A 15,301-nucleotide genomic window follows, 5' to 3' on the forward strand; every position below is an offset into this window, starting at 1 on the left:
ACACAAAAGCTGCTTGCAGAGCAAGGGGAACAACTACTTCAAGGTCTCGGAGAGAGTGACATCAGCAATTGAAACGCTATTAGCGCGCACCCCGCTATAACTAGCTAGCCATTTCACACCGGTTACATATGTATGAATTCACTCCTGTCTGGCAATAACCTGTGTCAATTCTAATTATCGCTCTCACTCACCTCACCAGCTCAAGTAACCCGGTTCACTTTTAACCAGGTTCACTTTTAACCAGGTTCACTTGTAACCAGGTTCACTTTTAACCAGGTTCACTTGTAACCAGGTTCACTTGTAACCAGGTTCACTTGTAACCCGGTTCACTTGTAACCCGGTTGACTTGTAACCCGGTTCACTTGTAACCCGGTTGACTTGTAACCCGTTCACTTGTAACCCGGTTGACTTGTAACCAGGTTGACTTGTAACCAGGTTGACTTGTAACCAGGTTGACTTGTAACCAGGTTCACTTGTAACCAGGTTCACTTGTAACCAGGTTTACTTGTAACCAGGTTCACTTGTAACCAGGTTTACTTGTAACCAGGTTTACTTGTAACCAGGTTCACTTGTAACCAGGTTCACTTGTAACCAGGTTGACTTGTAACCAGGTTCACTTGTAACCAGGTTCACTTGTAACCAGGTTCACTTGTAACCAGGTTCACTTGTAACCAGGTTCACTTGTAACCAGGTTCACTCTTGGTGTTGGTGACTATAGAAAGTCTACACTCCCTTTAACTTTTTCCACATTTTGTTGCCTTCCAAAGTGGGATAAAAATTAATTTCATTTTTATTTTTTGTCAACGATCTTCACAAAATACTCATGTCGAAGTGGAAGAAAAAATTCAATAAAAAAAAAGAATGAAAAATAAAACCCTAATATACCTTGATTAGATAAGTATTCACCCCTCTGTGTCAATACATGTCAGAAACACATTTGGCAGCGGTCAGTCTTCTGGGGTAAGTCTCTAAGAGCTTTGCACACCTGTATTGTGTGCAATATTAGCCCATTATTCTTTAGAAAATTCTTCAAGATCTGTCAAGGTGTTGGGGATCATGGCTAGACAGCAATTTTCACATCTTGCCATATATTTTCAAGCAGATTTCAGTCAAAATTGTAACTTGGCCACAGGAACATTCACTGTGTTCTTGGTAAGCAACTCCAGTAGATTTGGCTTTGTGTTGTAGGTTATTGTCCTAATGAAAGGTGAATTCCTCTCCCAGTGTCTGGTGAAAAGCAGACTGAAGCAGATTTTCCTCTAGGATTTTACCTGCGCATAGCTCCATCCCGTTTCTATTCATCCTGAAAAACTCCCCAGTCTTTGCCGATGTCAAGCATACCCATACCATGATGCAGCCACCACCATGCTTGAAAATAAGGAGGCAGTTACTCAGTGATGTGTTGTGTTGGATTTGGCATAAGGCTTTGCATTTCTTTGCCTTGTTTTTATTGCAGTATTACTTTAGTGCCTTGTTGCATAGATATACATGTATTCTGTACATTTGTATTCTTCTTTTCACTCTGTCATTTAGGTCATTATTGTGGAGTCACTACAATGTTGTTGATCCATCCTCAGTTTACTCCCATCACAGCCATTGAACTCTAGCTGTTTTAAAGTCCCCAATGGCCTCATGGTGACGTCCCTAAGCAGTTTCCTTCCTGTCCTGCAGCTCAGTTCAGAAACACGACTGCATCTTTGATGTGTCTGGTTGGTTTAATACATCATCCACAGCATCATTATTACCTTGACCATGCTTAAAGATATATTCAATGTCTAATTTGTTATTGTTACCCATCTACCAATCACTGCCCTCCTTTATGCGGCTTTCGATAAAGCTCCCTGGTCTTTGTAGTTGAATCTGTGCTAAAAATGTCATATTTGACAGAGGGACCTTACATATGTTGTATGTATGGGGGACAGAGGAAAGTATAGTCATTAAAAAATCATGTCAACCCTTGTTATTTCACACAGAGGGAGTCCTTATTTGATTTGTTAAGCCAAATAACTCATTTAGGTTTGCCTAAACAAAGAGGGTGAATACTTTTGCAATGACTATTTTAGTTGTTTATTTTTTATTCATTTGTAAAAATATATATTTATATTGACTTAAAAAAACAACAGTTAAATCTATTTCAATCCCACTTAAAAATGCAAGAAAACCCACTTAAAAATGAAAAAAGTTAAAGGGGGTGGAGCCTTTCTATAGTCTCTGTATACCAACCAATCACGTCTTCAGTTTAGGGCTCCCTCTGACAGTGAACAGCTGGTTTGATTAATTTCCCTCTACTCTGACTCAGTCCTGCAGCCTTGAATACCTCTCATGAACCTATCATGGCTGTTGTCAAGGAAACTACAGATAGACCATAATGCAAAGCAAATTTAAATACATGAGAAGAGATGGAGGAAAAAAAGGTCTGTCTTGCCGTGCCACCAAATTTGCTTTGATTATTGTCATGGTTTTCACATAGCAACAAGAAGGGCACCTTATTCCAAGTACCTTGAATATTCCCAGCAGCTGACAGAAGGTTTTAGACCATATTATTTCCCCCTCTTTTCATAACAGAAGTTCCATCCTCATAACGAATGTCTCTTTGTCCTGGGGTGCATAGAAAGCAAAGGTCTGGAGGTGTGGTGTGTGTGTGTGTGTGTGTGTGTGTGTGTGTGTGTGTGTGTGTGGACAACACAACACAAATTGCTACCTGCCAGGATTGACATCCTGCTGAGCATCTGAAACTTGTTTCAAAGCATTTTCCTCTTGTTCAGATACTTACTTACATGTGGAGAGAGAGCGAGAACACGACAGAGAGAGAGAGAGAACACGACAGAGAGAGAGAGAACACGACAGAGAGAGACCACGGCAGAGAGAGACCACGGCAGAGAGGGAGAGAGAGAACACGGCAGAGAGAGAGAGAGAACACAGCAGAGAGCGAGAGAGAGAACAAGGCAGAGAGAAAGAGAACACGGCAGAGAGAAAGAGAACACGACAGAGAGAGAGAGAACATGACAGAGAGAGAGACCACGGCAGAGAGAGACCACGGCAGAGAGGGAGAGAGAGAACACGGCAGAGAGAGAGAGAGAACACAGCAGAGAGCGAGAGAGAGAACAAGGCAGAGAGAGAAACACAGCATAGAGAGAGAACACAGCAGAGAGAAAGAACACACAGCAGAGAGAGAGAGAGAACACACAGCAGAGAGAGAGAGAGAACACACAGCAGAGAGAGAGAGAGAACACAGCAGAGAGAGAGAGAGAACACACAGCAGAGAGAGAGAGAGAACACACAGCAGAGAGAGAGAGAGAACACACAGCAGAGAGAGAGAGAGAACACACAGCAGAGAGAGAGAGCGAACACAGCAGAGAGAGAGAGCGAACACAGCAGAGCGAGAGAGCGAACACAGCAGAGCGAGAGAGCGAACACAGCAGAGCGAGAGAGCGAACACAGCAGAGCGAGAGAGCGAACACAGCAGAGCGAGAGAGAGAACACAACAGAGCGAGAGAGCGAACACAGCAGAGCGAGAGAGCGAACACAACAGAGCGAGAGAGCGAACACAGCAGAGCGAGAGAGCGAACACAGCAGAGCGAGAGAGCGAACACAGCAGAGCGAGAGAGCGAACACAGCAGAGCGAGAGAGCGAACACAGCAGAGCGAGAGAGCGAACACAGCAGAGCGAGAGAGCGAACACTGCAGAGCGAGAGAGCGAACACAGCAGAGCGAGAGAGCGAACACTGCAGAGAGAGCGAGAGAGCGAACACTGCAGAGAGAGCGAGAGAGCGAACACTGCAGAGAGAGCGAGAGAGCGAACACAGCAGAGAGAGCGAGAGAGAGAACACAGCAGAAGGAGCGAGAGAGAGAACACAGCAGAGAGAGCGAGAGAGAGAACACAGCAGAGAGCGAGAGAGAGAACACAGCAGAGAGAGAGAGAGTGAGCAGAGCGAGAGAGCGAGCGAACACAGCAGAGCGAGAGAGCGAACACAGCAGAGAGAGAGGGAACACAGCAGAGAGAGCGAGCGAACACAGCAGAGCGAGAGAGAGAGAGAACACAGCAGAGATAGAGAGAGTGAACACAGCAGATAGAGAGAGTGAACACAGCAGAGAGAGAGTGAACACAGCAGAGCGAGAGAGAGAACACAGCAGAGAGAGAGAGAGCGAACACAGCAGAGCGAGAACACAGCAGAGAGAGAGAGCGAGAGAACACAGCAGAGAGAGAGAGAGAGAGAACACAGCAGAGAGAGAGAGAGAATACAGCAGAGAGAGAGAGAGAATACAGCAGAGATAACACAGCAGAGAGAGGGAGAGAACACAGCAGAGAGAGGGAGAGAACACAGCAGAGCGATAAAAGGGGCAATGGCATTTTGGCACAGCAGGAGTAGATGTCCTTCAGAAAGTGAATGATTTAACATTCATCTGAGATCTTTGTTATTGGCTAGGAATAGAAGAGACTGGAGTCGATAAAAACAGCCTTTGATTGGGCTCTGTGTTATTTACACATTGGGAGGGTGTGTGTGTGTGTGAGCGTGTCAATAACTATCAGGGTTCGATTGTTAGCATTACATCCTTACTGCCATTTAAAGTGGATGATGTGATGCCAGATGAGTCATGTGAACAACAGTAGGCTATATGCATCAATAATAGATGGATGTTACCCTGCAGTCTGGAGGGCCGGAGAAGAGACCACAGCAGTATGGCATCCCCAACCTGCTGCTGTTGTGAGGAACGTGAATGCATAATGTCCCTGCTTAATCTGCATAAATGATTCATGAACGTCATGGTTGCGTGACAACAGGAAGAGATTTTGATATTGGAGTCTCAGGCTACACCGAGCAGAATGGAGTGAGAGGTTCACATCATCACCAGAAGCCTGGTGCCTCATTCATAAAGTCTAGGATCAGGTCCACTCTTTCCATGTAATCTTGTTCATTTTAACCGTAAAAGCAAAACTGATTCTAGATCAGCACTCCTACCCTGAGATGATTGATACATACGGGCCCTGATATCAGATGTTTTAAGAAACATTCTGTGAATCATCTCCTCTGTTATTTCTTTGGGTTGTCAGCGAGCACTTGATGCTATGGTTACACCAGGATGTTGTGAAATATTGATCCAACACCATCCATCTTTTGACCCACAGAGAATCTGTAGCTTGTTGGGTCTGATGGAATTATAAAGATATTTTATTTTTTTAATTTTTTTTAAATTTTTGTTGAACTTTACCCCTTTTTCTTCCCAATTTCGTTGTATCCAATTGTTGTAGTAGCTACTATCTTGTCTCATCGCTACAACTCCCGTACGGGCTCGGGAGAGACGAAGGCTGAATGTCATGCGTCCTCCGATACACAACCCAACCAGCCGTACTGCTTCTTAACACAGCGCGCATCCAACCCGGAAGCCAGCCGCACCAATGCGCCGGAGGAAACACCGTGCACCTGGCAACCTTGGCTAGCGCGCACTGCGCCCGGCCCGCCACAGGAGTCGCTGGTGCGCGATGAGACAAGGAGATCCCTACCGACCAATCCCTCCCTAACCCAGACGACGCTAGGCCAATTGTGCGTCGCCCCACGGACCTCCCGGTCGCGGCCGGTTACGACAGAGCCTGGGCGCGAACCCAGGGACTCTGATGGCACAGCTGGCGCTGCAGTACAGCGCCAAATTAAAAATAATTGATCATGCTGGAGACTGTAGAACTGGCAGTGCATGTTTTAGTTCTGGCATTTATTGAGGCAGGCCTGCAGTTCACTGCTACGAAGCAACAATAGCATTTTTAGCCACATTTATTTTGTAGGGTGAAGTGTATTTCTGTGTTAAATAGGATGAACAGCGTTGTTTTATAGCTTTGAGAAACTCCTTTTCATGTTCTTGAACCAACCAATCCTTTCATAGTGTTGAACTTGGATCACCATACAGGGAGGGGTAAGGCAACGGTTTAACAAGATGTATTGTAACTGAGGTTGAAGATCAGACATACTATTTTAAAGATGCATAGAGATGGCTAACTATAGACCTATATCACCTCTGCTGTAAAACCTCTGACCCAGATAACAGGTTTACATTGTGAGATGGCATCAGCTCTCTGAAAAATGGTTCATACGGTATTCTAGTAAGCCTCCTCCTCATTCATGTATTTCCATGTGTTCCTCCCATGCAGGAGGTCTTGACCTGATCTTGATGCCAGGCCTGGGATTTGACAGGAAGGGGAATCGGCTGGGCCGAGGGAAGGGCTTCTATGACTCATACCTGGAACGCTGTATGAAGCACCCCAAGGGGAAGCCGTACACCATCGCTCTGGCCTTCAGGGAGCAGCTGTGTCAGGACATACCTGTGGGCGACAACGACGTGCTGATAGACGAGGTCCTGTGTGATGTCCTGGACTAGTTAAAAGGCACATTTTCATATTTCTGAAGTAAATCTCTTTGTGATGTAAATGAAATGTCCTAGAAGGGTTCAGACACCTTTTTTGTGCTTTGTCTTGTTTTTGAGAAACTTACCCCAGCCGTGACACACTTCGTTGCTCGTTGTGCAGTAATCGGGCAACGCAAATGACATGAACAAAACCCACCCAAATATGTTGTTTTAGAAACAGACTTTCAGTATAGTGATGTTGGTCTTTAGATGTTGTACACATTAAATTGTGTCATTCCAAACTTGATCCACAACGTTATGTTCCATTTTGTGCGACTGGAGCCGTTTGTTCTAGCAGCTGTGCAGCGCGGGCTGTGTCCCTGTACTAAAGGGGCTCAACCTGCACGGCTGTGCTGCGCGGGCTGTGTCCCTGTACTAAAGGGGCTCAACCTGCACGGTTGTGTCCCTGTACTAAAGGGGCTCAACCTGCACGGCTGTCCTGCGCGGGCTGTGTCCCTGTACTAAAGGGGCTCAACCTGCACGGCTGTGCTGCGCGGGCTGTGTCCCTGTACTAAAGGGGCTCAACCTGCACGGCTGTGTCCCTGTACTAAAGGGGCTCAACCTGCACGGCTGTGTCCGTGTACTAAAGGGGCTCAACCTGCACGGCTGTGTCCGTGTACTAAAGGGGCTCAACCTGCACGGCTGTGCTGCGCGGGCTGTGTCCCTGTACTAAAGGGGCTCAACCTGCATGGCTGTGCTGCGCGGGCTGTGTCCCTGTACTAAAGGGGCTCAACCTGCACGGCTGTGCTGCGCGGGCTGTGTCCCTGTACTAAAGGGGCTCAACCTGCACGGCTGTGCTGCGCGGGCTGTGTCCCTGTACTAAAGGGGCTCAACCTGCACGGCTGTGCTGCGCGGGCTGTGTCCCTGTACTAAAGGGGCTCAACCTGCACGGCTGTGCTGCGCGGGCTGTGTCCCTGTACTAAAGGGGCTCAACCTGTACGGCTGTGCTGCGCGGGCTGTGTCCCTGTACTAAAGGGGCTCAACCTGCACGGCTGTGCTGCGCGGGCTGTGTGGATTTAAATGTGATCCCAGCTAACAGATATTGGTTCCCAGAACACTGTGGAAGTTATTTCAAACAACCAAAAGAGAACCTTTAGGGAACGTTCTGTGCTAGCCGTGATGATATTGTTTGGTATGATGATATGACATTCTCATAAGACATGAAGCTGTGAACTAGTCAACAAGACAGTGGTGGAGCTGAGTCTGGTGGCCCCATTCCAAACAGATCATTAGCCCTTACTCCAAGGTTTTTGTTTAAATACTGATCCAATCCATTTAAATATTCTAGTGGGAGCATCAACAAGGGCCTAAGTAAGGGGCCAGGGTTCAGTTTGGACTTGGGACCTCTTAAGTGCTTGCTAAAGACCCCTAGTAATCATAATTGTCAAACGAGTTGTCTTAGAATGTGCCTGAATTGGTGAGGAATAAACTGTTCTCTACAGATGACACTTCTACCAGATGACACTACCTTGTTTCCATTTCAAGATTCCTGTGATTTCAGTTATTAGATTTTTTTAGACTGTCAAACGTCCTGGTCTTCTGTAATGAGATGATTATGCTGCCATTAGGGGACAAAGGAAGTTCAGTTAGGAATAAAGACGGCTGAATGAACACACGCTTGTTTATTGCTCACCAAAGCTAGCTAGCATAGTTTGGTGTCAGAAGTGGGATCCAAAACCCTCGGTTGTCTTAACAAAATAATAAGAGTATTATTACTAGAGACTGAGAGCATGCTGAGAATGAGTGTTTGACTGGCAGAATGTTAATGAACTGCCTAGTGACTGCCTCGCTAGTTTGCCTAATTGCTGTGATGCCCTTGGGAATGAATCCATCATTTTCTTTTTATGTTTTGCTTATCAAAGTGTTGCCTGTTTTAAACTGAGACTGAATGACATGACATTGCTAAGTGCAGTGGACCGGCTCACCGTAGATCCAAGAGGAAAACACTAAGATTCTCTCTCTTCTTGTGTGACCGCACTTCAACATACATTGCTGGTCCTCCGTTTCTTGTATTTATTGAAGACCATGATTATTTAGATCAGGAAATGTTTGTTCCTGGGCTTTAACAAAAGGCTGTACACACCTACAGTAGACCTTCAGAACCACAGTCATCCATCCATGATCTTAACAAGACCTTCAGAACCACAGTCATCCATCCATGATCTAAACAAGACCTTCAGAACCACAGTTATCCATCCATGATCTAAACAAGACCTTCAGAACCACAGTTATCCATCCATGATCTAAACAAGACCTTCAGAACCACAGTTATCCATCCATGATCTAAACAAGACCTTCAGAACCACAGTTATCCATCCATGATCTAAACAAGACCTTCAGAACCACAGTCGTCCATCCATGATCTAAACAAGACCTTCAGAACCACAGTCATCCATCCACGATATAAACAAGACCTTCAGAACCACAGTTATCCATCCATGATCTAAACAAGACCTTCAGAACCACAGTCATCCATCCATGATCTTAACAAGACCGTCAGAACCACAGTCATCCATCCATGATCTTAACAAGACCTTCAGAACCACAGTTATCCATCCATGATCTAAACAAGACCTTCAGAACCACAGTTATCCATCCATGATCTTAACAAGACCTTCAGAACCACAGTCATCCATCCATGATCTAAACAAGACCTTCAGAACCACAGTCATCCATCCATGATCTAAACAAGACCTTCAGAACCACAGTTATCCATCCATGATCTTAACAAGACCTTCAGAACCACAGTCATCCATCCATGATCTTAACAAGACCTTCAGAACCATAGTCATTCATCCATGATCTAAACTTGACAGAAAAAGGCACCTGTCAGAAAGAATACGTGACCTGTGTGATCCAGTGATTATAGTGCCACTGACCCACGTCTACCAGAGTCAACATGGGTTCAAATCCAATCCTCCGAATCTCCTCCAGTCTCTCCTGACTTCTCTCTACTGTCCTCTGTTCAATGCAAACCATTAAAACATATGAAAGGAGGGAGGGGGGGGCAAAAGAGAGATTACAAAAGACCTTGTCTCAATCTTAATATTTTAGACTGTGGCTGTACTTCCACCACGACCTGCCCACTCATTAAATCCCCATGGTGATTTATAGTTTGTTCATCTGCTGAAATCACAAAAGTGGTTTTACATAAACGTTATTCTGTTCCTTTATGTGTTTAAGATTGGTTTCAGTTGTAAAGCCCCGGTTACCTAACAGTCCCATCTTTCAAAGGCTGTGTCTGTCTGTCTGTCTGCTCAGCAGTTGATTTATTACCATAGCGGGAAGGAAGTCTTACACACACACACACACACACAGACTTTTTCACCTACCACTGCCTTCTCTCCATTCTCTCTTTCTCTGCTTGCTCAATCTCTCCCAGAGAGTTACAGCTGCCTGCTTCATCAGAACCAGTGTGATGATGGTTTATTAAAGAAATGAGACCTACGTGTGTGTGTGTGTGTGTGTGTGTGTGTGCGCGTGCGCTCAGCATAGCTGCTCATTACAGAGAGGTAACACGACTAGATAGGACAGGCACATTTTTAAATTAATTTTTATTTAACTAGGCAAGTTGATTAAGAACAAATACTTATTTACAATTACGGCCTACCACATATAGGACTGTCAGTGTCAGGTGACACAGCCACCAGGTGACAGGTCTGGCTATGATGACGCAGGTAGCTCTGATGTCACAGCCATTCTGCATGATCAGGGACCAAGCATCTCAGAGCAGGAGTGCTGATTTAGGATCAGTTTATCCTTTTAGATCACAATGAATAAAAGACATGGACGGGGGGGACCTGATCCTAGATCAGCACTCCTACGTTAAGACGCTTGATACTGTACTGTACGGCCCCTGGGGTGCGTCTCATACGGCCCCTGGTGTGCGTCTCATACGGCCCCTGGTGTGCGTCTCATACGGCCCCTGGTGTGCGTCTCATACGGCCCCTGGGGTGTGTCTCATACGGCCCCTGGGGTGCGTCTCATACGGCCCCTGGGGTGCGTCTCATACGGCCCCTGGGGTGCGTCTCATACGGCCCCTGGGGTGCGTCTCATACGGCCCCTGGGGTGCGTCTCATACGGCCCCTGGGGTGCGTCTCATACGGCCCCTGGGGTGCGTCTCATACGGCCCCTGGGGTGCGTCTCATACGGCCCCTGGGGTGCGTCTCATACGGCCCCTGGGGTGCGTCTCATACGGCCCCTGGGGTGCGTCTCATACGGCCCCTGGGGTGCGTCTCATACGGCCCCTGGGGTGCGTCTCATACGGCCCCTGGGGTGCGTCTCATAAGGCCCCTGGGGTGCGTCTCATACGGCCCCTGGGGTGCGTCTCATACGGCCCCTGGGGTGCGTCTCATACGGCCCCTGGGGTGCGTCTCAACAGTCTAGAAAACTCAGGAAATCATTACAACAAATTACATATCTATTTTTATTCATAAATATAAGTAAGCCTCCCCATAAATACTGTTATATTTATGAACAGTATAAAACATTTAGTCTGAATGTCATCATATATAAATCATGAACAACAGGCCTTATACATGTTCTAACAAACTGGAAACATGTTAAATAAAAGCAGATCCATAAATAAAGTGTTAGGATCTGCTCCAAATAGCACCCTATTCCCTTTATAGTGCACTATTTTGGACTGGGACTCATAGGACTCTGGTTAAAAGTAGTGTACTATATAGAGAATAGGGTTGCTCTCTGCCACAGTCATTTGGCCGCCTCCTTGTGTTTAACCTGTTTGTAAATCGCCTGTGTGTGTTTTCTCTCTCCCCTATCCATGTGTGTGTGTGTGTGTTTTCTCTCTCCTCTATCCGTGTGTGTGTGTGTGTGTTTTCTCTCTCCCCTATCCGTGTGTGTGGGTGTGTGTTTTCTCTCTCCCCTATCCATGTGTGTGTGTGTGTTTTCTCTTTCCCCTATCCATGTGTGTGTGTGTGTGTGTGTGTTTGTGTGTGTGTGTGTGTGTGTGTTTTCTCTCTCCCCTATCCATGTGTGTGTGTGGATTTCTTCCCCAATGAACCACAAGAATGAGGACTCTTCAATATTTCATGAGAACGGGAAGAGTGTTTATGCTCTAGGGACTGCACCGAAAATGAGCATGAGTTCAGATTTCACACCCCAAGTACACCCCAGGTGAACACACACACACACACACACACCCCCCTGTAGGTCTCATTTCTTTGATTAACCATCTTCAGAATGACACTGGTTCTGATGAGATTATCTCAGAGAGCCAACACATGTCTGCAGGTTACTCATCACAGTTCACTAACTCAACTTGCTTAGGTAAATCCATTGAATAAATGATATGGTAGATATTAAACCAGATATGTTTTCCACAGTTACTTGCAGTTGAATAATCAACTGAATGAGGCTTGATTAGAAATAGAAACATCATGAACTAGATTCTCAGTTTACAGAGATTGGCCTACTAAAGTATTTTTAATGTTTGATTCTGTTTTGGGGTGATTCCCGAGGCAATTACTTTATGGCATCTATGCTGGAGCCTTATGCTGTGTTCCTAACCAAGAGGGAAGTGGGAATTTACCACACACCGGGAGAAATCCACTTGAACAGCCCTCTAACTGGTAATTACTAGCAGGAAATCTTCCCTGATCTCCGACTTCTACCATATGCTGATCTCTGACATCACCTACTAGGAAAAGGACATCGATAACAGCATTTTCAACAGTTAAAAAAACATTAATTATAAGAAGTAATCGATTAATATAATTGTTTTACTCTATAATTTGTTTACAAGCATGATAGTTGTACTTTTAGTGTATGTTTGACACAGCTTTTGGTCATTAGCCAATAAGCTACCCAGGTAAGGGCTGAAAATAGCCCATATTAATATATGTAGCCTTAGAAATAAGGTTCATGAAATCAATAACTTGCTAACATTAGATAACATTCATATATTAGTCATTTCTGAGACTTACTTAGTTCATTTGATGATACAGCAGTAGCAATACAAGGCTATAACATATATAGAAGAGACAGGAATGCTTATGGGGGAGGTGTGACTGTATATATTCAGAGCCATATCCCTGCAATGCTTAGAGAAGATCTTATGTCAAGTGTTATTGAAGTGTTGTGGTTGCAGGCACATCTAAAGCCTTTTCTTTTGGGGTGTTGCTATGGGTCACCAAGTGCTGACAGTCAGTATCTAAATAATATGTGTAAAATACTTGATAGTGTATTTTATGTAAACAGAGAGGTCTACTTTCTCAGGGACCTGAATATTGACTGGTTTTCATCAAGCTGTCCGCTCAAGACGAAGCTTCTCACTGTAACCAGTGCCTGTTATCTGGTTCAGGTTATTAGTCAACCTACCAGGGTGTTTACAAACACTACAAGAAAAGATCATCCACAAGTATTGATCAGATGTTTGTATCCATACCCATTGGATCCAGTGATCACAATATAGTGGCTATATCCAGGAAAGCCAAAGTTCCAACAGCTGGGCCTAAAATAGTGTAGAAGAGATCATACAAAATATTTATCTGTGACTCTTATGTGGATGATGTTCAAAAATATGTTGGTCTGATGTGATTAATGAGGAGCATCCAGACGCTGCATTTGATGAGTTTATTGATAAACCTATTAAGAAACGGACTGTTAGAACTGTTTAGGCTCCATGGATTGATAAGGAGTTGAAAACCTATATGGCTGAAAGAGAGGGGGCAAAAGGAGTGGCTAATGAGTCTGGCTACACAGTTTTACTGGCTGACTTTTCAAATGGAGAAATGATGTGACTAAACTCAACAAGAAGAAGAAGAAACTGTATTATGATGCCAAGATCAATGATATAAAGAACGATGGGCAGAAAGACATTCAACTCCATCTTTCATCGAATCAGATGGCTTCATCACAAAACCATTTTAAGTTGGTAATTATTTTGATTACTTAATTGATAAAGTGGACAAACTTAGGCAGGAAATGCCAACAATGAACAGTGAGCCATCGTAATCATGTATAAAAAAAAACTAATGAAAGAAAAGCATTGCAACTTGGAATTTTGTAAAGTTAGTGTGGGAGAGGTGGTGAAATGACCTGGGGCGGCAGGTAGCCTAGTGGTTAGAGCGTTGGGCCAGTAACCAAAAGGTTGCTAGATCAAATTCCTGAGAATCGGTCGTTCTGCCCTGAACAAGTCAGTTAACCCACTGTCCCTAGGCCGTCATTGTAAATAAGAATTTGTTCTTAACTGACTTGCCTAGTTAAATAAAGGTCAAATAAATACACAAATGGTAATGACAAACCTCCTGGCCTTGACAACTTATGTAGATGGAAAGCTACTGAGGATGGTAGCTGACTATAGCCACGCATATCTGTCATATCTTTCATCTGAGCATAGAGGAAAGTCTTTGTCCTCAGGCCAGAGGGGAAGCCAAAGTCATTCCACTACCCAGAGTGGCAAATCGGCCTTTACAGGTTCTAACAGCAGACCTTTCAGCTTGCTGCCAGATCTTAGCAAACTTTTGGAAAAAATGGTGTTTGACCAAATAAAATGCTATTTCTCTGTAAAACAAATGAACAGCAGACTTTCAGCATGCTTATAGAGAAGGGCACTCAACATGTACTGCACTGACACAAATGATGATTGGTTGAAATAAATTGATAAGAAGATTGTGGGAGCTGTACTGTTATATTTCAGTGCAGCCTTTGATATTATTGACCTGTTGTTGAGAAAACGTGTGTTATGGCTTTTCAACTTCTTACATATTGTGGATTCAGAGCTATCAATCAAATCTAACTCAGAGGGTATTCTTTAATAGAAGCTTCTCGAATGTCAAACATGTAAAGTGTGGTGTACCGCAGGGCACAGCTCTCTAGGCCCTCTACTCTTCTCTATTTTTACCAATGACCTGCCACTGGCATTAAACACAGCATGTGTCCATGTACAGTGCCTTGCGAAAGTATTCGGCCCCCTTGAACTTTGCGACCTTTTGCCGCATTTCAGGCTTCAAACATAAAGATATAAAACTGTATTTTTTTGTGAAGAATCAACAACAAGTGGGACACAATCATGAAGTGGAACGACATTTATTGGATATTTCAAACTTTTTTAACAAATCAAAAACTGAAAAATTGGGCGTGCAAAATTATTCAGCCCCTTTACTTTCAGTGCAGCAAACTCTCTCCAGAAGTTCAGTGAGGATCTCTGAATGATCCAATGTTGACCTAAATGACTAATGATGATAAATACAATCCACCTGTGTGTAATCAAGTCTCCGCATAAATGCACCTGCACTGTGATAGTCTCAGAGGTCCGTTAAAAGCGCAGAGAGCATCATGAAGAACAAGGAACACACCAGGCAGGTCCGAGATACTGTTGTGAAGAAGTTTAAAGCCGGATTTGGATACAAAAAGATTTCCCAAGCTTTAAACATCCCAAGGAGCACTGTGCAAGCAATAATATTGAAATGGAAGGAGTATCAGACCACTGCAAATCTACCAAGACCTGGCCGTCCCTCTAAACTTTCAGCTCATACAAGGAGAAGACTGATCAGAGATGCAGCCAAGAGGCCCATGATCACTCTGGATGAACTGCAGAGATCTACAGCTGAGGTGGGAGACTCTGTCCATAGGACAACAATCAGTCGTATATTGCACAAATCTGGCCTTTATGGAAGAGTGGCAAGAAGAAAGCCATTTCTTAAAGATATCCATAAAAAGTGTTGTTTAAAGTTTGCCACAAGCCACCTTGGAGACACACCAAACATGTGGAAGAAGGTGCTCTGGTCAGATGAAACCAAAATTGAACTTTTTGGCAACAATGCAAGACGTTATGTTTGGCGTAAAAGCAACACAGCTCATCACCCTGAACACACCATCCCCACTGTCAAACATGGTGGTGGCAGCATCATGGTTTGGGCCTGCTTTTCTTCAGCAGGGACAGG

At 44.6% G+C, this 15,301-nt stretch overlaps 1 protein-coding gene across 1 annotated transcript in view; it reads left to right on the top strand.

Annotated features, from left to right (window-relative positions):
• Window positions 1–6,642, top strand: part of LOC139384427 (5-formyltetrahydrofolate cyclo-ligase-like) — a 13,064-nt gene extending 6,422 nt beyond the window's left edge. The window contains exon 3 of the mRNA XM_071129193.1: window positions 6,142–6,642. Within this exon, the coding sequence (XP_070985294.1) occupies window positions 6,142–6,368 (227 nt within the window). The 3' untranslated portion in view covers window positions 6,369–6,642. The remainder of the gene's footprint in view (window positions 1–6,141) is intronic.
• The last annotated feature ends 8,659 nt before the right edge of the window (window positions 6,643–15,301 follow it).

This window comes from Oncorhynchus clarkii, chromosome 26, assembly GCF_045791955.1.
Source record: "Oncorhynchus clarkii lewisi isolate Uvic-CL-2024 chromosome 26, UVic_Ocla_1.0, whole genome shotgun sequence".
Classification (NCBI taxonomy): Eukaryota; Metazoa; Chordata; class Actinopteri; order Salmoniformes; family Salmonidae; genus Oncorhynchus; species Oncorhynchus clarkii.